Source organism: Solanum verrucosum, unplaced genomic scaffold (genome assembly GCF_900185275.1).
Source record: "Solanum verrucosum unplaced genomic scaffold, falcon-dt-bn FXZP01000049.1, whole genome shotgun sequence".
Lineage (NCBI taxonomy): Eukaryota > Viridiplantae > Streptophyta > Magnoliopsida > Solanales > Solanaceae > Solanum > Solanum verrucosum.
This window is the reverse complement of record NW_026020221.1, coordinates 3,940,413-3,962,788: the sequence shown is the minus strand read 5'-3', so window position 1 is coordinate 3,962,788 and position 22,376 is coordinate 3,940,413. Positions and strand designations below refer to the sequence as shown.

Below are 22,376 nucleotides of genomic sequence, written 5' to 3'. Positions count from 1 at the left end.
TTTATTTGATATGCTATATTAATAGTTGTAATGACATTAAATAATAATTTTATAAGGTACTAAAAAAAATATAAAAGAATAAATTATTAAAACAATTAAAACTTGATAAGAGTTTCAACGATTGGGTTATGAGTTATGACTAGGATGTCAAAAATGAGCTTTACTATAAGTAATCCGCTCAGAATTTTAAGGTTGGGCTCAAGATAATTTGAATTGAGTTCAGTCTTAACTCATTCAAGCCTTAACCAATTTTAGAGAATCATCAATTGAACTCAATTTAATCTCCAATTTCAACTCATTTTAAGATTCTTTGTTTGCATTGATGTAATGCATGTTCCTATATTGAATGTATGAATTACTATCTATTTATATCTTTTAAAATATATCTATTCATTTATAACTTCTTTTTACATTTTTCTTAAGTTGAACTCAAATTATGGTTATAAAACTTAAATAACAATATATTAAAATTATGGGCAAAAAACTAAAGTATACAACTATATAGCCTTAATAACCACTGTATAACAATAGTTTTATTTTTCATCTACATAACAATAGTTTTTTTTTCAAATATAGCAAATGAATTATTTAAAAAAACGTAAAAGAAAACGTAATAATAAGGATCCACGATTTTCTCCCATGATTTACTCAAATTTAATTATATGTTCTCTCCTATAAAAAAAAAGTTTTAACCAAAATAAACCTATATACCTCCATATTTTGTAAGTTTAATCAATAATGGATACCAACAATGTTTCAATTCTACTTCAACACAACGGACGATGGGACGCATCAGGTAAGTTTGATAACTATATTTGGTGTTTTTAATTTCTGTGATCGTTATCTTATAAACTATTTGATTGGTACGTATATGTTTTTTGTTTCTGGAAATTGGTGTTTATTTTTTGAAATTTAATTCGAAATCCGATGATCTTAGGATAATATGATTGTATATTATGATGTATTTTAAATCATTTAATAACATTCAGATCTGAATTAAAATTGGGTAGATTGTTTGTGGCATTTGTTATGGCGTAATTGTGAGGGTTGTTAAAGTTGATTATGACGATCTATTATTAATAATAGTAACAGGTGAGATAATTTAGTGAAATTGATAGTGTAGTTGTTGTGAATTATATAGTGTAATCAATATTGTATATTAGGTTTTAAATCAACACCAACAAACTTTAAATTTTTTGATATAATTTGCTGATGTAATTGATATATTTTGTGGTCCATGTATTGAAGTAATTGATAGTATATATTAACTTGTTATTAGGATGTCAATTCGTGATTGGTTATTCGCTTCTGTTTTGATGTAATCTACGTGTTTTGTTATGTGTATTCGTGATTGTATATGGGTAGATTATTTGGTGAAATTGAAGGTATATTTTAGGTCATGTATTAACTGCATATTTCGTGAATATTTTTTGATAAGTGATTAGGTGTAACTATATTTTCGTAGTAAGTTTTTAATGAATACCAACATTCTTTATTTATTTGATAAATTTTGATTTTTAAACACTATAAAGTTGAGTTTGACGATCTGCTATGAGTAGAGTTTTGGTAGATTATTTGGTCAATTGATAGTTTATTTGTTGTAAATGATACAGTGTAATCAATATTGTATATTAGGTTTCAAATCATCTATATTTATTTCATATACTTTTATGTCATAGTTGATGTATTTTTTTATTAAATTATGTTGTTACATATAATCAAGTTCAACTTTATCAATCTTCATAAATTAACGTTATACATATAGTTGGTTATAAATTGGTGTTCGAATTTCATTATAAGAACAATGAAGTGGACATCAATTTTTAACTATATTATACACCATTTTGTATATAACTTTTCTTTTGGTGATATAAAAAAATATGATTGTATATTTTAAATTTAATTGTTATAACTGGTGTTTAGTAAGTTCTTTAACTTTTTTTGTTGCAATGTATTGGTGGGAAAGTATATAAATTTCAAGATTGAAGGACAAATATATGACACAAATATCAATGAAAAGCAAAAAAGTTCAAAAGGTTTAAAGTAAATTTTAGAAAATGTGTTATAGCCTATAGATGACCATAACAAGAAAACTTGTACCAAATAACCATATGAGGATTAATATTGTTGAGTTAATTTTTATTTATTACACAGTTTTTTCTTCTTCAGAATCTAATTGAATGATATTAGCGATTTTGAATTTCATTCGTTGTTTATTAAAAAAAATTAAAATCATATTTAATCATATGATATAGTTAGTCCAATTATTTATGTTGGTTTTCCTTGTGGTATAAATGTCATTTTAAAAAAAATAGAATGACACTAAATATCAACTAGATTGGTTATTATATGGGATAGAATTAAATAATTATAGGTATATTATATGGTACAATTTTGATATTAGCAATTTTCAATGTTATTCATGAATGGTGTCACATTGTTCTAGTGTAATTTTAAATTTTCAAGTTTGTACTAGTGTTGATTTTAAAAGATAATATTATCAAAATAATAATTTTCGTTATGTTATAAACTGACAATTTGAGAAAAAATATATGACAAAATCACAAGTTCAGTTTATTAGATGGTGCATATGTTGCTATAATATTTGTATTTCACATGATATAATATTGATATAATTTTGATATTTTAGATGATACAATGTTGGTATAATTTTGATATTTTAGATGATACAATGTTGATATAATATTGATATTTTAGATGATACAATATTGATATATATATTATACGGTACATATATTTCTTTTACACAAATTTGATATATTATATGGTATATATTGAGATGTAATATAATATTAACATATTAGGTAAGACTTAAATAACCATGTGATTCTAGAAAGTTTAATATAGTAATTAAAAACTTGAATATTATATAGATTTTATATAACTTTGATGTTATAGATTTTATACAACTTTGATGTTAAGTCATACCATAACAATTAAAATATTTTGTCAAAAAAATAATGTTGATAACTTTCAAATTTCAGAAAAAAAATAATTAAAATTTGGTTACAATAAAGGAAAATTATATTTGTATGAAACAATATTAAAGATGTGGGATAAGGCTACAATCAATAATTTGATTTGATTGAATAAAAAATTAAGCGAGAGAAAAATCAATAAATAATATAAAAAAGTACAATTATGATCGAAAAGTCAAAAAGTAAACAATAATTATCAATTCAATAATTTAGCACATAACCCTCCAAAAAAAGAAATAAATTGAAATATATATAAAAATATTGAAAATTCAATATATGGACAAAAAAATAATATAAAAGAGTATAATTATCGTTGGAAAGCCAAAAAATAAACAATAGTTATCAATCCCATAAATTTCGCACATAACCCCCCAAAAAAAAAAATCGGATACTAAAATATATTTGTTTTAAAATCAGAAATTTAATATATAGGCAAAAAAAAATCGGATACTAAAATATATTTGTTTAATTATGGTTGGAAAGCCAAAAAGTAAACAATAATTATCAATTTCATAAATTTAGCACATAACCCACCAAAGATGGAAACAAATCAGAAAATAATATATATAAATAAAAAATAAAAATAAATATTTTGTCATATATGTAATTAAAAACTTAATTTTATAAATAAAAAGGAGTATATACATATATTGTTAATTAAGTTCTTAAATATTATATTCTTACATTTTTTTCTATTTATTATTGAGATGAAGCGGGTTAAATTGGGTGGGCCAAGACCCAATCCATTTGAGCCCAAAATAACTTGAGTGGATTAGGACCCAACCCAATTCAATTTTATTTCAACCCATTTTAACATTTCAAATTTTAATCTTCCATTTGACATTCCTAATTATTAGTTATGATCTCATTTATTAACTCAATTAATTTTGAACCGTCCAATCCGACTCTCTTAGTTGCCACATATAATTAAACATCCTTTTCCTACTCCAAAATGACAATAATGTCCTTTTGTTTCTGCATTCTGTATCCAGATCATTATATATATACTTATGTGATCAAACCCAAAGAAAACACACTAAAAAAAAAAGTTTAAGCCAAAATCTGCAATCAAAAGAGAGGAAGATGTGTTGCAACTCCCATGGCATTATCCGTACAAGCGAACCTCGTTTTCCCCTATTCTCCACCCACCCACCAACAATTTCTCCAAATCGTCGTCTATTTTTTCTTAACTATCCTTCGAATTATGGAGTTTTGAGGACAAAATTCGTGTCATTCAAACCTAAATCGAACCTAAACGATGTCGTTTCATATACCGACACGGATAAGAGCTTTTACGATCTTCTGGGTATACCGGAAACTGGATCGTTGTTGGAAATCAAACAAGCGTACAAGCAATTAGCAAGGAAGTATCACCCGGATGTTTCACCTCCGGATCGGGTTGAAGAGTATACACAGAGATTTATTAGGGTGCAGGAAGCTTATGAAACGTTATCGGATCCTGGAATGAGAGCTTTGTATGATATAGATATGGCTAAAGGACTTCACTTTGGTTTCTCTGCTCGTTCACATGAGGTGTGTTTGCTTTTCTTTTTCAATTTGTGTCTTTCGTTAATTATTGAATGCATGAAAAATACCCCCAATTTGACTGCAGTTTTGCCTTTCTGCGCCTCTGTTATACTCTTCAATTCTAACTTTCTATGTTGCATGTTTACAACCATAAGATTAAAGGATATTTTGATATATTCTAGAGTAGCTATCTTTAGGCTAAAGCACAAATTCGTATAAAACGCACTCTACTGTGTGCAATTGTAGAGAGTTTGATCTCAATTATTAGTTATTATCTTAAAAAGTCAGGTTCTTTGTTGAAAAACATTTGAAATGAAGAAGAAGAAAGTGACTTTCTGAAATAATAATTATTACTAGTTGAGTGATCATCTGAGAAATCCAGTTCCGGGGTTTCATTTATATTTTGGTCGGGTTAGTCATGATTCACCTATTGTATGCTGATGGGTGAAAAGGATTAAGGGTATTTGCACATAAAGGTCAATGAAAAAAGCCTTCTAATTGAAATAGGCATAGTAGAGTATGTAATTTTGAAGATCCATCCAGTGAGGACTTGCATATTGGTTTTATTTTATTTGTTCTAGTTTAGTTTCCCTTTATACCGGTAGTGTCCGAGCAGTTTGCATGCACCTTGACTAATCAACCGAGTATGTGCTACTCTCTCTTTTCACCGAGGTTTAGGCAGATGGGACTACTGGTGTGACCTCTACTGGAATTCATACCCAAGGTTATGACACTTATCCACATCATAAAGGATTATATGCTGAAGATAAGAATTTGCCTGCATGTTCCAAAGAAAGTAGAATCTTAGTATATTTTGGCTAACTGTTGAGTTCAAAAGAGATATTATGTAAAGATTTGCGGAATATTTTCTGGAAAAGTAGTCACTTATCTTTAAATTGTCGGTATCTAGATGCCTGAGGCATGACAAGTCTTAAAATGATCGTGCTCGGAGTCAACTTAGGTGGGTTCCCCTTTTGGTCGGATGACTGCATAATATAACCAACAAAAAAAGACACTTTATTGAGGCATCTACTGATGTATTTACTAGGGTATGACAGAACTACTGGCAATTAGGAATATATGGTTTAGTCATTTGGTCTTTCTCATATATACTTTGGTGTTCGATGGTGGTGTTCCCTTGCACTGTTGATACTTGTAATCTTTGGCGTTTCCACTGTTTTCTCTATTTGATGGACTAAATGAATGTTATCATGATAGATCTCATTGATCGAGTATGAGATAGTCCACTGTTTCTTGGAATAATTCAATTAGTGGAATCTTAAAGGGAAGTATGAAATACTTCATTTTTCCAATTCTTGGGACAAGAGGAGTGAATGAAACTTCTGTTTTCTGTTAATCTATCAAATATTAGAACCAACTTTTTTCATGTAAATGATGGTAACTGTTTGATAATTACTTCAATAATAACTAGAGTCACTTGAAGTATGGAACGTGGCTTTCCAGTCTTTGCCCTTTTTTTTTACTCCTTTCCTGAAATACAAAGCTACTTCGCGTGTAATCTTGGTTGGTTTCAAGAGACCTTAATATGCGATGTTCTTTTGCTTCGGATCCAATGTTTAAATGATAACAAGTTGTTTGACCTTAGCATACTGCTTCTGCCACTGTATCCCGCTTTTGATTCTCATTTATCTCATCAAAACTTGTCATTCTTATGTGATCACTTGAACATAAGATTTTCCTTAGACAGGCACTCTGTTCTTTTGGCATTTATGTACTTGATTTTTATCTGCTTGTATGCTCTATGACATGTTTTATGTTCTCGAATTCTTGGTATCCTCTTGCTAATTCGAGTTTTTGCTATGCTTTAGGCGATGGAGGAGAAAGGTGAGTGGAAAAATCGTTGGCAGTCTCAGCTATCAGAGCTCAAGAGACGAAGAACGTACAAGGAATCCAGTAACAGTATGTCTTGGGGAGCACGGATGCGCAAGCAAAGGGACGATGCATAATCTGAATCAATAATAACTAATACATCTTATTTTATTTTGGATATACGGGAATGTTTTTAGTTTTCTGCTAGTACTAACCATATATGAATCACCTTATAGGCAGTGCATATTGTACATAAAGTATATGAATCAAGAATATCATTTCCAGCAGTACACTCTTGTTTCTGGTACCTTGTTACTTTCAGAAAAGACTGCTGTTTTATCGTATATTTAAGCAAGTTGGTGGCTTTCATTGATGTTGGCTATATATCCTAAGTTGTGCGGACTCTTCACTTTCATTGCCATGCCCGTATTGAATTTTCCAAAAATACACTACTTTTGGAGAATTCAACGCATGTTGTCATTGTTGAAGAGTCCGAGCAACATAGTATATATGTCTATATCATTTGCCAGAAGAGAAAATGATTTTTTCTTCTGATTATGGTCAAAATTGGGTGAAATCACATGATGTTGTGAATGGTCTGATGCCTTTTTTTGTTTTTGCCTCCACCATGCTGCTGTCTGTACACAATGTATGAATAGTGAATATGAGGTCTTTATGCACACTTTTACATTGTTATACACCTTATATATAATTACATACAATATATGCATACATTGTACAAATTGCTATAATAAAATAATCTCGAAACTAGCTAGTATCTCAAATCAAACATGAAATAAAGTTAAGCTAAATTTTATTCCAAAATTATTATTTGATTTTTTCTTCAGTAGTGTTGATATGGACAAAACATATCAAAGAGAAAAAATTCAACTTATCTTATAATTTCTATTTTCACCAATTTGTAACACCAAAAATGCAAAAAAGGAAGGCCTTTAAATAAAGGAGCCACTGCTTTGCCAAAAAAATTTGAGCCATAATAATTTAGAACATTGCTTGAGCAAAAGGTAATAATATCATTTCCCCATTTAAGGATGCGGCATAATGGTCAATGAAATAATCTAGAATCACGAGACTTTTCACTCAACGTTGGCAAAAATTTCAAGTGACTTCTTCTTGTTTGTCCAAATCTTGATGTATAAAATTATCTGATATCTATACTGATGAAAGATAGCACGTGCCCACATAGAAAAAAAGGTACCAATAGAATATGTCAATTCTTGATCATTTTTAAATGTCTATATTGGTGAAAGATAACAGATATCTCGCATTAAAAATAAAATAAAAAAGATGTCAATTCTTGAAGTCCATTCTTGGTCATTTTCATTATCATCTTGTATGACTCAGTCTAGTGTTTAGCTGATAGACATAGCATTTTTATCCTTAAATAAAGACCACAATTACAAAATGTGGTGCTTGGGCTATTTGGTTTATAATATCTTCCTATTTTTAATTTTCCAAGAAAGAGACACCCCACAATTTGCTTTTGAATTATTGATTTGTTCCCTAAAGAGAACCAAAATATATGTTGCTTTCTACAATTTGTCCTATGATATTTTTTTCTATTGGATCAATTGAGTACTATACACTTGTTAAAATCTTGGTCTTATTTTTTCTAAAATATTATCAACCAATCTTTTTGGACCTTTTTTATTCTTAAATTTCATTGAAAGAATAAGAAACTTCAAGATTGTGATCTACACCTCTCATGTTATGAGGGGACCTTTTGTGTCATTTGTCTAAAGTGAGGGCCACATGATAAGTGATTGTTAGCATAAAGAATTTCTACTTTCATAATTAAAAAAAATGAAAAAGAAAATAAAAGAAAAATCCTTTTAGGGTAGGGGCCAAGTGAAAATTTTAAAGCTTGTATAATCAGGAGCAAAAATGACGAAACTTTGACAAGTGATTTATTGAGATTCTATTAGCCTTTTAGTATAAATAAGGAGAAAAAGATAATGAAATTTCGATAAGTAATTTAAAAGGAAATATCCTTTTGGCCAGAAAATTTGGCCACAATAATATATCTAGAAGGCCTCGAGAAATTCATAATTCATTAAATTTGTCTTTCAATTCATTTCTCATAAAACACAAGATTGATTCCTTTAAGCTTTTTATGAGCTCAATAAAAAATAAAAAATTATAAAGTGAAAGAAAAAGTCGTTTTTAACCTGTTGAGCTACCATATACAACTTTTTTTAAAAAAAAAAAAAAAACAAGAAATAGTATTCTATGAAACTTACATTTATTGAGTAGGAGATTAATCAATTAATATAAAAGAAATTGCTATCATAAGATCAACAATAATAACAATATATTCAGTATAGTCTCATAATTGGATTGTGAGAAGAATGAAGTGCACATAAATCTTATCATTATCTTTATGAAAATAAAAGGACAACTTTCAATAGATTTTCAATTTAAAAATAAAATCGATAAATTAAATAAAAATAGAAAAGAGTGAAATTATCTTGCAGTGCAAATTTTAGACTTTATTCTATTCCCTCTAGAAGCTTTGACTCCAAAAGTGATTTTTTCTTCACATTTTTTGGTGCAATTTTCTTCTAGAAGCTTTTTAGACTTTTTGTTGTCCATATATATTTGGACATAAATCATGAAGGTCAATAAAAATGGGCCACAACTCACAAGTCTCACTAGGATAGGTGATTTAAGGTTATGAATTTTCATGGTGTTAAAAAATATGATTGGTCTATTATGGAGTAATCATCGAGCATCTATAGTATTTTACATTTTTTAAATAAATTTACTTTTGATAATCATCTTCTTTTTTATATTAATTAGAATTTATAAAAAAAATAAACGAATTTACCTTGTGTATACTGACACTGACAGAGTATATATTTTCTATACTATCAAAAATAAGTCAAGGGAAAAATGACAAATATTTCTCTGAACTATCGTAAATAGCATGCAGATACCCTCAGTCATACTTTTGGGACATTGGTTCCCTGCCGTCCAAAAACTAGAGCATATATGTCCTTCACTCTAACGAAAGACTAAATAGGGACACGTGGTGCAATCTTATCCGTCGATCCAATATTTAATAATTGTCGGATCGGTGGATAAGATTATGACACACGTTTGTCCGTTAGTATAAAGGGTATATATGCTCTAGTTTTTTTACAGTAGGGGCACCAATATCCCAAAAGTATGACGAAGGGTATCTGCATACCATTTACGATAGTTCGGATGTATATTTGTCCTTTTTCCCTTAAATCAACCCACCAATAATATAAAAAAAGCATATATTTCCAGAGAAGTTCACGCAAAAATAACTTAACTTCAATCATATTTGTCTACACTTCATCTTTATGAAACTTCAAATATTGTATATCGTTGTTCTAAAAAGGATAGACTTGTAATTGTTTACGCACTATAGTTATGGCTTTAACATGTGGTATGTGTAATCCGAGTTAATTACTTACAACTTAAATAATCTAAATTATGTAATTACACACAACCAAATTCAATTATGGCATCCATGGTAGTGTATTGAAAACCAATGATCAAGCTTTGAAATCTTCTAAAAGGCCTATGAGGCTATGACAAGATCCAAAATTAATGAACTTCAAGACAACCAAATTAAGTTTCAATTTGAGATTAAACTTTTCTTGTGTTGGAACAAAGAGCCCAAGTCATGGAAGATCTAATATGTGGCCCAAATTGAAGTCCAAATGATAAATATTAGAGGCCAAAAACTCAACACTTCGAAATTTTGTGCCCAAAATCATAAGGTGAGAGGCAGGTTCCAAGGATGCTATCAGGTTCAGTCTCAAGGTTTAATCTAAAATTACTAGTCAGTCCAATTGCACAAGTGAAACACAAAGTCAAGCCTTTTATGCTGCCCAAATTTGAAGCTTTTTCATGTCAAAGTCAATTCAAGAGTTTCAAGATATTTGCCTAAATTTGGTTTTGGCTTATAATCCTAATTTGTTAAGACTATGCTTATTGCTTTTGTAGGTAGTTTGGATTTATTTCTTTTTTCATTATTCATAAGGTAGTTGGTATTGTTTTCCAAGATTGTCTTGGATTGACTTCTTAATTATTTTTTTCCTATTGAAACCTTATTTGTGGAGATTTTTAGGCTAAATTTTGTGACCCTTTTGGCATTATATATAGGTGTGTTTATCTTTTTTATTTAGAAATTATTCAGATTATTAATAAACTTGAGAGGTTTTCTCTTTTTACATCTTTGTGTATGACAATTATTGATCCATCTTTGAGTTCGTTCCAACGTTATTTTCATTCTTTCTATTTTTCTTCAAAGTTTTTATTTTTCTTTATCAAGTTCCCTAAACGTGATTATTATTGTACATAAATTTCCAAATAATATCTAAACAAATCAATGTACTTTGCTATAGTATAGAGTGTGTTTGAAATGAAGGAAAACGTTTAGAAAATACGTGAGTTTCGTACTTGTATTTTTAGTATTTGTGCGATGAGATGAGAAATGGGAGTTTGGGGTAACAAGCAGAGGCGAATTCAGAATTTGAAGTCTTCTGGTGCATCAATATTATCTTAGCCCAAATATGAGCTCTAAGATAAACTTAAAATAAAAATAGTAAAATAGGGCTCTGGATTCAAACCATAGTCTCATGGTTGGTTCTCTTGGCTTGTACCATCTAGATTCAAATCATAGTCTCATGGTTGGTTCTCTTGGCTTGTACCAGCAACACAAAGGCACCCATTGCTCCTCATGAGTGCATTGTTAAATATATTCTAATTTATGTAAGTTTCTCAAGATAGATATACTTATACACATGATTTTTTTCAAAGTTAACAGATACACGTGTACAGAGGGGTCCGCCTCTAGTAACAAGGGATGGAATGGTCTAGAGGTGGGGTTGGGGGTCATTGAGAGTGAAGAGGAGACGAACTTGAAAAACCAATTATTGATCTAATTTTTCCTCCTACTAAAAAAGTCATTTTTCTCATTCGTGAATCGTAAATATTATATCTTACTATAAAATAATGTCTTCCAATATATATTCACAAACCAAACATGAGAAAATTTAGAAAACGTTTTCCTCAAGGTCCAACACATCCATAATGTAGCAAAATGTTTCCTGTTGGACATTTGCAGAAAGGATAGAAAATCCATACATTCAAATTGAAACTTTTTATCAAGATTTGAAAAACTTGAAAATCAAGTGTTTCAAGAACCAATTTTTAATATTAAAAAGAGAATCCCTAAATAAAGGGCCTAATTCCAATGTACATAATTTTCGTCGCAATTAACTTGAAACATCATGTTATATCTCAGTAAATCAAATGAATGCAACTACTAATTTTTTTTTAAACTTTTTGTTTGTCCTTTTAATCCCCTTCTATCTTACAACTATAGTAATACTATATGTTACAAATCAAAATTGTGGAGTTATAAAGACCACAAAAAGCTAGTTCTTTTGCACTCAATTAGAAAGAGCATCCCAAGCAATAAACTTGCACAAGCTTATGCATCTTCCTAGACACACTGTCCCGTCTCAATCCGATCCACCTGGGGGATGTAGCAAAATATATGACAATAAGTCACTCCTCGCCCCTCCATCTAAGCTAGCTACTGCAAGGTACATCCGCGGTGATTGATAACTCTCGGAGACTTCTTTTCGGTTGGGAAGATACAGGAGCAGAACAATCAACCTATTGTTATTGGATGGGTCTTCCTCAAGAAGTTGAGTCAATTTCAGAACAAGCTGCCACCATCACAACCTTGCTCGGTGCTGCAACGCTGAAAGAGTTTCGTCCTTGGGAATCATCATGTCAGATCATGTTAACAGCTTTCAATAAGGTATAACATATGGCAGAGCACAAACATCAGCAGAGTCTATTTGCAAAGCTTCAGACCATACACAATGTTCCTTCTTGACTTCATCTAGACACATTTCGGTACTCTTGGGCAGAGTTCTTTTGCTTCCGGACAACCATTCCTGGTCATCAAATCCAGACCAATCGTCCATCTCAGGAACTGAGAGTATCTGGCTTAAATACTTGGAATCTGGATGAGGAGGTCTTTTAGATGCTTCTGCAATCTGATCAGCACCAGGAATAATAGAAGAAGCCCTTGCCTTAACACTGGACAATGGTTTTTTAGATGCTCCAGCAACCTGATCAGCACCAGGAATCACAGAAGAATCCTTTGCCTTAACACTGAACAATGGTTTTTTAGATGCTTCAGCAGTCAGATCAGCACCAGGAATCACGGAAGAATCCTTTGCCTTAACACTGAATAATGGTTTTTTAGATGCTTCAGCAATCGGAACAGCACCAGGAATCACGGAAGAATCCTTTGCCTTAACACTGAACAATGGTTTTTTAGATGCTTCAGCAATCAAATCAGCACCAGGAATCACGGAAGAATCCTTTGCCTTAACACTGAATAATGGTTTTTTAGATGTTTCAGCAATCTGATCAGCACCAGGAATCATGGATGAAGCCGTTGCCTTAATACTGAACATGGGCTGACCTTCTATACTACCATTTACCTTGTGCTCCTTATTTTCCACTTTTATATCAGAAGCAACTCCCTGTATAATAGAAGAAAACATGTCTGCTTTTGGGTGAGTGTCCAATTTCTTTCCATTCTGTGTTGACTGCTGAGAGGATGAGGGCCGCAGCAATTTAGCAGGCCTGACTTCACTCTCTGTATAGCAGAACAGAAAAGAAGCAACACTAATCAGCCAAACCAATAGGTAAAATAGAGCTGAACACGCTTGTTTTAATTCAAGCAATTTGCATTAGAAGTACAGGATATATGGTGTCTACAAATTCCCTAACAGACTACTACTATGCCAAAATCACAAGAACTCTATCAAGGCAATCAGATACATAACTCGCATAGCTTTTGAGGGATCCACAGGGTATAAGGTACAGTCAAAACAATGGAAAATAGTAGCTGTTAATAGTTTTTTAAACTCACCATGCAGGAAACCATTAGTTTCAACATTCTTTCTCTTTTTGACAATTCCCTTGGTGGCCGTACCAGCAGTGTTTTCCTTGGACACAAGTGGAGGTTTATTGTTACTAAGAACAACAAAATCATTCTTATTGTTGTCTTTTGATTTATCCTTCCGGCTTCTCTTGTGTTCATTTTTATCCTTCGACTTCTCTTCCTTTTTCTTCTCTTTTTCCTTGTCTTTCTGCTTTCCATGACTGTGCTTTTCCCTTTCTTTATCCTTGTTTTTTTCTCTTGGCTTGTCATCATGTCTTTCCTTAGGTTTCGGTGTTTCCTCTCTCTTCCCAACATTTTGTTCCACTGGTCGGGGAAATCCTTCAAAATTGTTCTTGGCCATTGTAGAAAAACTGGGAGGTGTTGCATTAGCTCCAATTTTATGTTCACCCCTGAATGTTTCCGCATCCATCTTATTGTTATCAGATCCTCTCTCCTTGTTCTTTTCCCTGTCAACCAAATTTCCAAAAACTTTGATGCCCACTCTGTCTGACTTTTCATCTCTTTTCCACTCAACTGGAGATCTCTCTGCCAACTGACTTTGCGCACCCTTCTCTTCATCTCTGATCCTCCTGTCCAACTCCTGCACAAATTTTGGGTCCTCCGCCTCAACAACAGAGATGCTGGTCTTAAAGGGCTTCTCTCCATGGTGGACATGAAACTGATTTGGGAGTTTGGCTTTCTCTGAGCTAATGTGTCTTTCTTTATGTTCATCTCTCCCTTTCTCTGAGCTGATCTGTCTATCTTTATGTTCATCTCTCTCATGAAGTTTCCCTCCACTAGAAGCCCCAGGTGGAACAGCAACTCTTCCCTCCTCAGAGATGCTGCTTTTCTCTTTATCCTTATCCCTGTCCTTGTCCTTCTTTTTGTCCTTGTGTTTTTCCTTCTTGTCCCTGTGCTTATCCTTTTTCTCTTTCTTTTCTCTGTGTTTACCATCACTTCTGTCTCTATCCCTTTTTTCTTTACCTTCTCTCTTCTCCTTGTCTTTCTTTTCCTTTTTATGTTTTTTCTCCTTTCTTTTCTCCTACACAACATGAAAAGGAAACTGTTAGTTTATACCAAGCAGGTCGAGTACAAAAAAAAATTACAAAGTAGCTCAAGTACAACTAATGCCAACATCCTTATGCTAGGAGAAAATCCAGAAAAAGAAATTACAAATCTAGCACTAACTTGTAAATAACTGATACAGTGGCAAAATTTGGAAACCAAATAAGGAACTCAAGTTCAGGTGGAAATCCTAGAACAATTTGAAGAAAGCCCAAGAACATAAGTTTCCAATTGTTAAAGAGGAAGAAAATCAACAACCAGTTGAGAATCTAAACATTAACATCATACCAAACAAAATGAATGAGTAAACGCAATGTGAAATTAGTGAGTGAAAAGAAAATTTATAATTAGTAAGAAAAGAGAAACACTGAACAGAGGCATACAATCACATTGACTAAACCTGGCCCATATGTAAAGCTATAACAAATTGCAGAACGAGATGTCTGCAAAACAAACAATTTAAAAGGCGATCACATCTCTGCATGGCTCCAGCTTAATTAGCAGGACCCAAGAGCAATATAAAAAATTTGCATCTTAAATATGCACTTAGGCACATGATGGAAACATTCAAAAATCAAATGATTCCTAATCACTCTCCGTTTGAGAGTCTTCCATGAACAATAACAGTGTTTCAGCTACAAAATTATAACTACTACAATGCCTCAGTACCAACCAAGTTGGGGTCGGTTACAAAAGTGTCAATGCCAAAAAAAAAGCCTCACATTCACCTCAGAACACACAATCCACTACAACAACAACATACCCCGTCTAATCCCACAAGTGCGCCTGGGGAGGGGAAGAGGGATTACACTAGGTATGTTGTTGTAGTGGATTTTGTGTTCTAATGAACTTACAAACTAAACAGAGGCTGTGCAACAGACCATTCATATACCTGATCAAAAGTGAGACACAAAACCAATATTTGTTAGATCCCTCAATAACAAGAAATCAACCACCTTACTTTGGACAAAGGAGGGACAAACAAGCAATTTCATGACAACACAAAAGCAAGACAGTCCAACACTCCAACTTATCAAGAAGTAAATCTCACATTAGCACTTTTCTTGGGGCAATCTGAACAAAACCAATATGAAAGGAAACCCTCATAAGGACATCATGACCAAAGGTCGTCCTCCTCTTGGTATACAATACAAATGCTCCACTAACAAATAAATTAAAAATTAGCACTAAACTATATGTCCACATGCTTTACAAAATGATATGAGCGCAAATATAATCAAATGAAATAGCATAATGAAGCTGGTTCGTAAAAAGTTCTCGGCACTTCACATTTGCAAAGGACACTATCACCTCAGAAAACTTTCATGAAAGGTATTGCATCTCTATTATATAAAACTAGTCATTTTATGATGAATTCTCACAATACATAATACACCACGGAGACATGCTCATCTAGGCAATAGGCTTGTATTACATAGGCATATGGGTGTGGTGAAAATTGGGCAAGTGGTTCCATCACATCGTTGCCATATGAACCAAGGTTCCTAGGGCCTAGGGGTGTGGGTGAAGTAGTTAGTTCGGCCTCGATAAATTGCAAGATAAAGAATGGTTCCCACATCATGAATGGGTAAGGGCAAAATAGTATGACGTGAACATATAAGAACAAACAAAATATTTAGTGTTGTGTGAAATGTCTTGGTAGTGAACTCATGAGCCATGCAATAAAATTTGGGAAATAATAATAGAGCATTGACTTAAGGGCCTGTAAAAGTGAAGAGAATCAATTGGGATTTATGGGCGGAGTGTTGGCCAGTCAAGAACTCGCACGTCCAGAAGATGAGAGTAGCGGAAATGAGAATGTTGAGATGGATATGTGGACATACTAGGAGAGATAGGATTTTTTTGAAACTGGTAACTTTATTAGAAGAGATAGGATTAGGAACAAAGATATTCAGGACAAGTTGGGAGTGGCCCCCTGTGGTGGACAAGATGAGGAAAGCGAAGTTGAGATTGTTCGGACATGTGAAGAGAAGATATAAAAAGAAAGGAATTCATATAAAATATATAAATCTCATAAATATGCATGAAGAATAGTATGAAGGAGTCATCACTATTGTTAGAACAATTGTATAAAATTTAAAGGAGTTCCTCATAACAGTGGGCTAGACCCAGGATCAACATTGAAATCGTACTAGTTCATCCTAGTTACGGATGAGCTAACTAAGAATATACATGATAAGGTCTCATGGTGTATGATATTTGGTTTACGCTATAAAGAAGCAGTCCAGGGACCAAATGCTTTGACATAAATAGAAGATAGAATATATGTACTTCAAGTTTAGCCAATATCAAAAGAGTGAAGCTGAGGTGGGATTAATCGGGATGGAGGTGCACAAATGCAAGCAATTCAAATGTATACGATTAATGTTTTAGGAGAATTGTATAGGACATAAAGATGTTACAATGGGACCAAACTACGATGGCTAAAAAGGAGAAGAGTAACCAGATTCAGTAACAAAAAAGTAACAACGAGTGGGTTCACTACCATGTTCAACCAAGTGATTCTGCCATGAACAGTCTTAACAATCTGTTTCCACCAACTACAATAGAAATCTTACTTTTCAGATGTGTTGCTTTTAGTAATGAAAATACACAAACTACTAAATAAATTGAATTATTGCATGAACGACCACATGAATCGAGATTTGTACTAAACACAAATCACACATTCAAAGAGAGAAAAAATCTAGAATTCGTAAGTGAATAGTGCAGCTGTAGCGTGTAAGCTTCTAACCTGCCAAACGAAAGGCAAAAATTTATAATGTAGATTGTAATGCGAAAGTTCCGGTCCCTACGACCTGAAGGTTGAATAGAACACCCATCACCACAGCACTAGATAACTTCGTTCCATCAAGGGTGTTGAACGTTAAACATAAATCAAAGACCAACAAAATTTGACCTATATACATAGTGTAATTTCCAGCAAAGTGTGTTCAATTGAACACCCTTGTCAGATTGTAGCTCCGCCAAACAAATGTGTTATGCAATAAGAAAATGCCCTACATAAATGAAAACAAGTTCTGCAGAATGGTCGAAGACAAGCAATTACAATGTTATATAAGGGAGGATGTTCGGCCTTTAAGTTCCAACATATCCACAAGATGAGTGTCGCACAAAAGGTGAATGTTAACATGGATGTGTGACTATATATTGATTAAACAATGTTAGAAATTATCAGTTTTATTGAAGGTGCAAGTGGCACACAAAGGATAAAATGAGATGAGATTGCTTGAGATGGTTTAATATGTCTTACGTCAACTTTCAGAGTGAAACCTTGGTGTCTAAAGGTATTGGGACAAGCTAGACCTAAAATTGTATGGAAGGAAGTTATTGGTAAAGATTTATAATCTCATGAAATCCATATTCCTATAGGGCTGACAAAATCAATATTAAAGCCAAATGAGGAAAAAACAAAAAGAAATGGAAAAAGAGGACAAGGTTGAAGAAATTTCTATGTCAAGCTACATATGAAACTATAAGATGAAGTGCTTGATAAGAATATCAAGAATTACTATAGAATGATCACTCCATGAACTCTTTTTTTAATAATCGGGATGTCAGGACAGCATGCATACACCTTGACCAATTCATGAGGCACAGCTACCTCCCACCAGCACATAACTCAACCTAGTGTATTTTTAAAAAAAAAAACAAGGAAAACCCGCAACCGCTACCCTTTGGTTGCGCACAGGGTAAAACCCCCGCTCCTATGCAATAGCTCGCAAAATACCTTCAACCTAGTGTATTTTGCCTCTACTGGGATTTGAACCCAACCCACTTCATTGACGATTAGACCACATCCTTGGTGCAAATCACTGTGTGAACTCTAACCTTAGTAAATAGAGTCATACTACCTTAATTTAACCAGATTAGCCTTGTCTACACATTTATCTTCTTCCACAAATCTAGCAATTCGCCAATTCCCTAAAACTTGGACTTTAATGGACAACAACAACATAACCAGATGAATATTAATTGACACATGGCCCAAGTTAAGATTCAATATATCAAGATCATTCAACTGAAACCACAGATATGAGAAAAGAGACTATACAAATAAGAAGATTATGTAATCGCGTGAAGTACGATGGAAGGAATCATCAGTTCCACATTAAGGATGACAAACATGGCAAGCATCCAGCACAAATTTCACCAACACGATTGAGTATAGCGCATCGATAGGAAGAAAATTAGCATACCATTCAATTGGATTCAATTAAGAATAAATGTTACCGGTCAACTCATACATGTTCAAGTAAACTTCAGATAACTAAAGATGTAATCTACTTACGCAGTTCATGTTGAATTAAATACTAATTCGAACAAAACCAAAATCAGATCCCTTTATATTTCCTTTAAGCAAATTTATACAATTTTTCAGTAGTGTTTTTCTGTGTTGCTTGGACTCTTCAAAAAAATTAACAGGCACGTGTTGGATCCTTCAAAAGTAGTGCATTTTAGGAGGATTCGACACGGGTACGGCATCGTTTTTGGATCAACTTAGGTGCTTTTAGATAACTAAAGATGCCAGCAATCTACTTACACGGTACATCTTCAATTACATACTAATTTGAACAAAACCAAAATCAGATTCCTTTATATTTCCTTTAATCAAATTTAATATTTTAAAGCAATGCTTTTAGAATGTCCTCTTTTGATATATTACGGCAATGGCTTTTAGAATGTTATCTCCTGTTACATTAAGACAATCACACTAGTCGCTTCAGAAGCATCCATTCTGTTAAACTTTGAAGCAATTAATTGTTATTAAGCATCATCGAAAATAAAGATTATTTGAATAGTCCACGTATCACAATCCACAGCCAATAGTCTCCAAATAATAAATGGGGTACTCAGTAGGAATTATAAGAACAACAGAACACATCTACACAATGATGATAAAATTAAACAAACCTCTTTTAATAAGTCCCCTTCCTCTGGTCTAAGCTTCTTTTCATATCCTGGTGGTGGAAACGGAAAACAGCGCGACATTGCACAGAATTGAACTCCAAGATAAAAATGCTCCGTTAATAAAACAATGAACTCCAATTAATTTCGCACAGCAGTGTTCCAGTAACGGAATGAACCAGCAATTATACTCCCGTCCATGCACCATATCCCCACATTCCTTTCCAGCTTCAGTTCGCTTTCATTTAATCCACTGTCAATCAATCAATCCAAAATCCTAGTAAATTAAACTTGCTATCCACTTCAAATTTTACAAACAAGATTCCAACACAGTAATTCCAAACTTCAGTCAAGGTAAACTTCCAACAATTCTAGAAGTATCTACAGTCCTCTTCCATTGCCTAAATCATTCTATTTTCCAGGGTTAAATCCCCTGTCAATATCCTCCCATTAACGGGCGATCTGCCTATGAATGGTCACTGAAAACTCTTCAAAACCCAGGCAATCAAACCAACACTTGGGAGTAAGCAATCCGATTGAGAAACCCTAGAAAATTCCACCAACACCAGCACAAAGAGCAATGTCTCAGTAAGCAAAAAGAGTACAAAAAACTCCAATTCCAACAAAAAGTCCAAGAAAACCAAAAGGGTGTCGAAATTCAAAGGAATCAAAGTGAAAAATTCGAACTTTTCTTTGTTTTATCAAAAAAAAAAAAAAAGTGAATCCAGATAAAACCCAGAAATCCCAAACTACCCAAATGGCTAAATTTCAAGCTGAAATCAGAATCAATTGAAATCAGATTAAAACATTATTCCTAGTTCTTCTTCTTTTTAGTGAGTATATAGTATATATGTATATATATATTTACCTTGTCCGCTCTACAAAATGAAGAACATTGTAGGAAGGACAAGATCTCAAGACAATCGGCAATAACAACAAATATAATAATACACAACAACCATCTCACTGTGGTTGATAATCGATTTTGCAACTCAAGAATCTCGTTTTTGGTTTTTAGTAAAAAGGGTTTGAGAAAAAATGGGTTTTTTCTTCTCTTTGCTTGGTTTTTATGGGGTTCGGGAAATACACGCAAAATGGGGCAAAGAGGGCAAAAGAGAGAGAGAAAAGGGTGAGGGCCTAAAGCCTCACATATATTGAGAGAGGAAAAAAAATGTTTTTGTACAAAGGGAGGATTTTAGAGAGAGAAGTGAGATCTCTCTCTCCATTAAGTTTTTCTTTGTCCTAAGTATTATGATAATGAAAATTTGGTTCCGTTATTTCTTTCTTGATCTGTTTTGATATATTTTTTCTCAAATTGTGATTTATCAGAAACATGATTTCTACCTCCTAAGATAAATATGAGTTACACATGTTTCACCTGAGGTTACAAGAAGTGTGTTATTGTCATTTAATCTCGAAACAAAAAATGTAGGCTGGTTATAGAATCTGAAAAACAAATACTGATATATGTGGGCGCTATTTGTACTTTGTAAGGTATGTATCTCAACTTCAATCTCTTTTTTGTTTGTGTACTATCAAAAGTTATATTTATGACGATATTTTTGAATAGTCTATGATTCTTAACTTATCACATGAAGTAGATTATTGCTCTCCATAATAGGATGAGAATTTTCTTCGAGATTTATCGCTAATGCCTTGTTTTGATCCATTATATGCTTTGTTTAAATCCTCTGTGTTGGATTTTAATTTCTAATTGTGTGGATAATACGGACATGACGTCATCTCCATCTTCTTCCAGTATATTATTAGCTGTTTTTTATGAGTGTGGCACGCATCTTTTTATTTGTTTCGAAGTTATTGTACTACTTAGATATCTCGTGTTTTCTTGAAAAAGTAATTCTATGATGGATTTTGGTATGATCTCGATGAGATTGATATTCCAATTCTTCTTCTTAGAACGTATTGATTTGACCCCATACGTAGGATCAAACATGTTGTTGTCAAAAGCAAAATTTCGAATAGAATCTCTTTGTTGTTTCGAAGCTATTAGAAATGAATTCTTTAATTAGAAAAAAAATCAATTTTGATGGAAGATACATATCAAAAAGGTTTTGTAACTTAATAATTCATTTTTTACTTTTATGAATAGGATTTCAATTCTCCATTACTCACGCACGCGTGCAGGCCACGATCGATGTCGCATGATCGATGCGTGCAGGCCACGATCAATGTCGCTTGACCTCGGCTGGCAAATTCGCGCAGGCCACGGCCGATGCGCACAGGCCATGGCCGATGTCACGTGGCTGATGCGCGATTTAATTTATTATCTTCCACTAGAATATGCATTTAATTTGAAAAGTCATTTTTTTAGTTAACAACTTGTTTTGATTAGTTAATTGGATTGTACTTTTTGTTTTGATCGTAGTACTCTTTTTCATATTAAATTGTCTCATTTAATCTTAATAGCTCTCCTAGCAATGCATTATAACTTTTTGTTATCGGGTAAGCACCATTTGGAGTGAGTTGATATTGTTTATCTTGACCAAACATGCAACGGAAAATGATAAGACGACAATTAAAAGATTGACAATATAATTTATCGTGCTAACCAAAGATAATTAAGATTTTTTGTGTTTTAATTTATTGTAAGCTTGATTGAATTTAGCTTCTTTCAATGGCAACATAATCAATTAGGCAGAATATGATTCCAATATGTTTACTTTGATTTTTATATATACTTTACTTTGAGCTTGTTGGACATTACTGCTAAAAATTGTTTATTTTAAAAAGCATTTTTTTAAAAGGGAAAATTACGCGTATAAGCAAACATATATTAATTAATTACTTAACATAGCTATAGTTTGTCTAAATTACAATTCGCGATCTACTTTTAGTTATAATTACGCGGCTCAACTTTTTAGTTTTGTATAATTTGCATGTTTGTATAATTCAAAATTTGTATAATATAATTTGTATAATTTTTGTATAATTCAGAATTTGTATGATAAAATTTGTACGATTGTTTACCCTTCTTATGTTTGTAATTGTATAAATTCGTTATTTTGAGTTTATACAAAAATAACTGCATTATACAAATG

General features: G+C 32.6%; 2 protein-coding genes across 6 annotated transcripts; one reads left to right on the top strand and one right to left on the bottom strand.

Moving 5' to 3' along the window:
* The first annotated feature begins 4,029 nt into the window (after window positions 1-4,029).
* On the top strand, window positions 4,030-6,641 carry LOC125831778 (chaperone protein dnaJ 20, chloroplastic-like). The gene is made up of 2 exons (XM_049510971.1): window positions 4,030-4,532; window positions 6,356-6,641. The coding sequence occupies exons 1-2, from the start codon at window positions 4,083-4,085 to the stop codon at window positions 6,491-6,493; spliced, it is 588 nt and encodes a 195-aa protein (XP_049366928.1). The 5' UTR covers window positions 4,030-4,082; the 3' UTR covers window positions 6,494-6,641.
* A 4,945-nt stretch (window positions 6,642-11,586) lies between these two features.
* Window positions 11,587-20,522, bottom strand: LOC125831766 (uncharacterized). 5 transcript variants are annotated; one of them, XM_049510961.1, is made up of 6 exons: window positions 20,186-20,521; window positions 19,324-19,863; window positions 13,312-14,365; window positions 12,686-13,035; window positions 12,500-12,610; window positions 11,587-12,424 (listed from the first exon to the last, which is right to left on the bottom strand). In XM_049510961.1, exons 2-6 carry the CDS (start codon window positions 19,399-19,401, stop codon window positions 12,176-12,178), a joined length of 1,842 nt encoding a protein of 613 aa, XP_049366918.1. In that variant the 5' UTR covers window positions 19,402-19,863; window positions 20,186-20,521; the 3' UTR covers window positions 11,587-12,175. The 5 variants fall into 5 exon arrangements, with proteins under 5 accessions (XP_049366918.1, XP_049366917.1, XP_049366916.1 ...); XM_049510960.1 differs by having other exon boundaries at window positions 11,587-12,610; window positions 20,186-20,522; XM_049510959.1 differs by having other exon boundaries at window positions 12,500-13,035; window positions 20,186-20,520.
* Window positions 20,523-22,376: the final 1,854 nt, after the last annotated feature.

Coding starts and splice junctions, on each gene's coding strand:
- LOC125831778 (XM_049510971.1), top strand. CDS start 4,083: ATGTGTTGCAACTCCCATGGCATTATCCGTACAAGCGAACCTCGTTTT. Junction 4,533..6,355: donor TCTCTGCTCGTTCACATGAG/GTGTGTTTGCTT, acceptor GCTATGCTTTAG/GCGATGGAGGAGAAAGGTGA.
- LOC125831766 (XM_049510956.1), bottom strand. CDS start 19,401: ATGTCGCGCTGTTTTCCGTTTCCACCACCAGGATATGAAAAGAAGCTT. Junction 14,366..19,323: donor AAGGGGACTTATTAAAAGAG/GTTTGTTTAATT, acceptor CATGTTGTGTAG/GAGAAAAGAAAGGAGAAAAA. Junction 13,036..13,311: donor AACTAATGGTTTCCTGCATG/GTGAGTTTAAAA, acceptor TCTGCTATACAG/AGAGTGAAGTCAGGCCTGCT.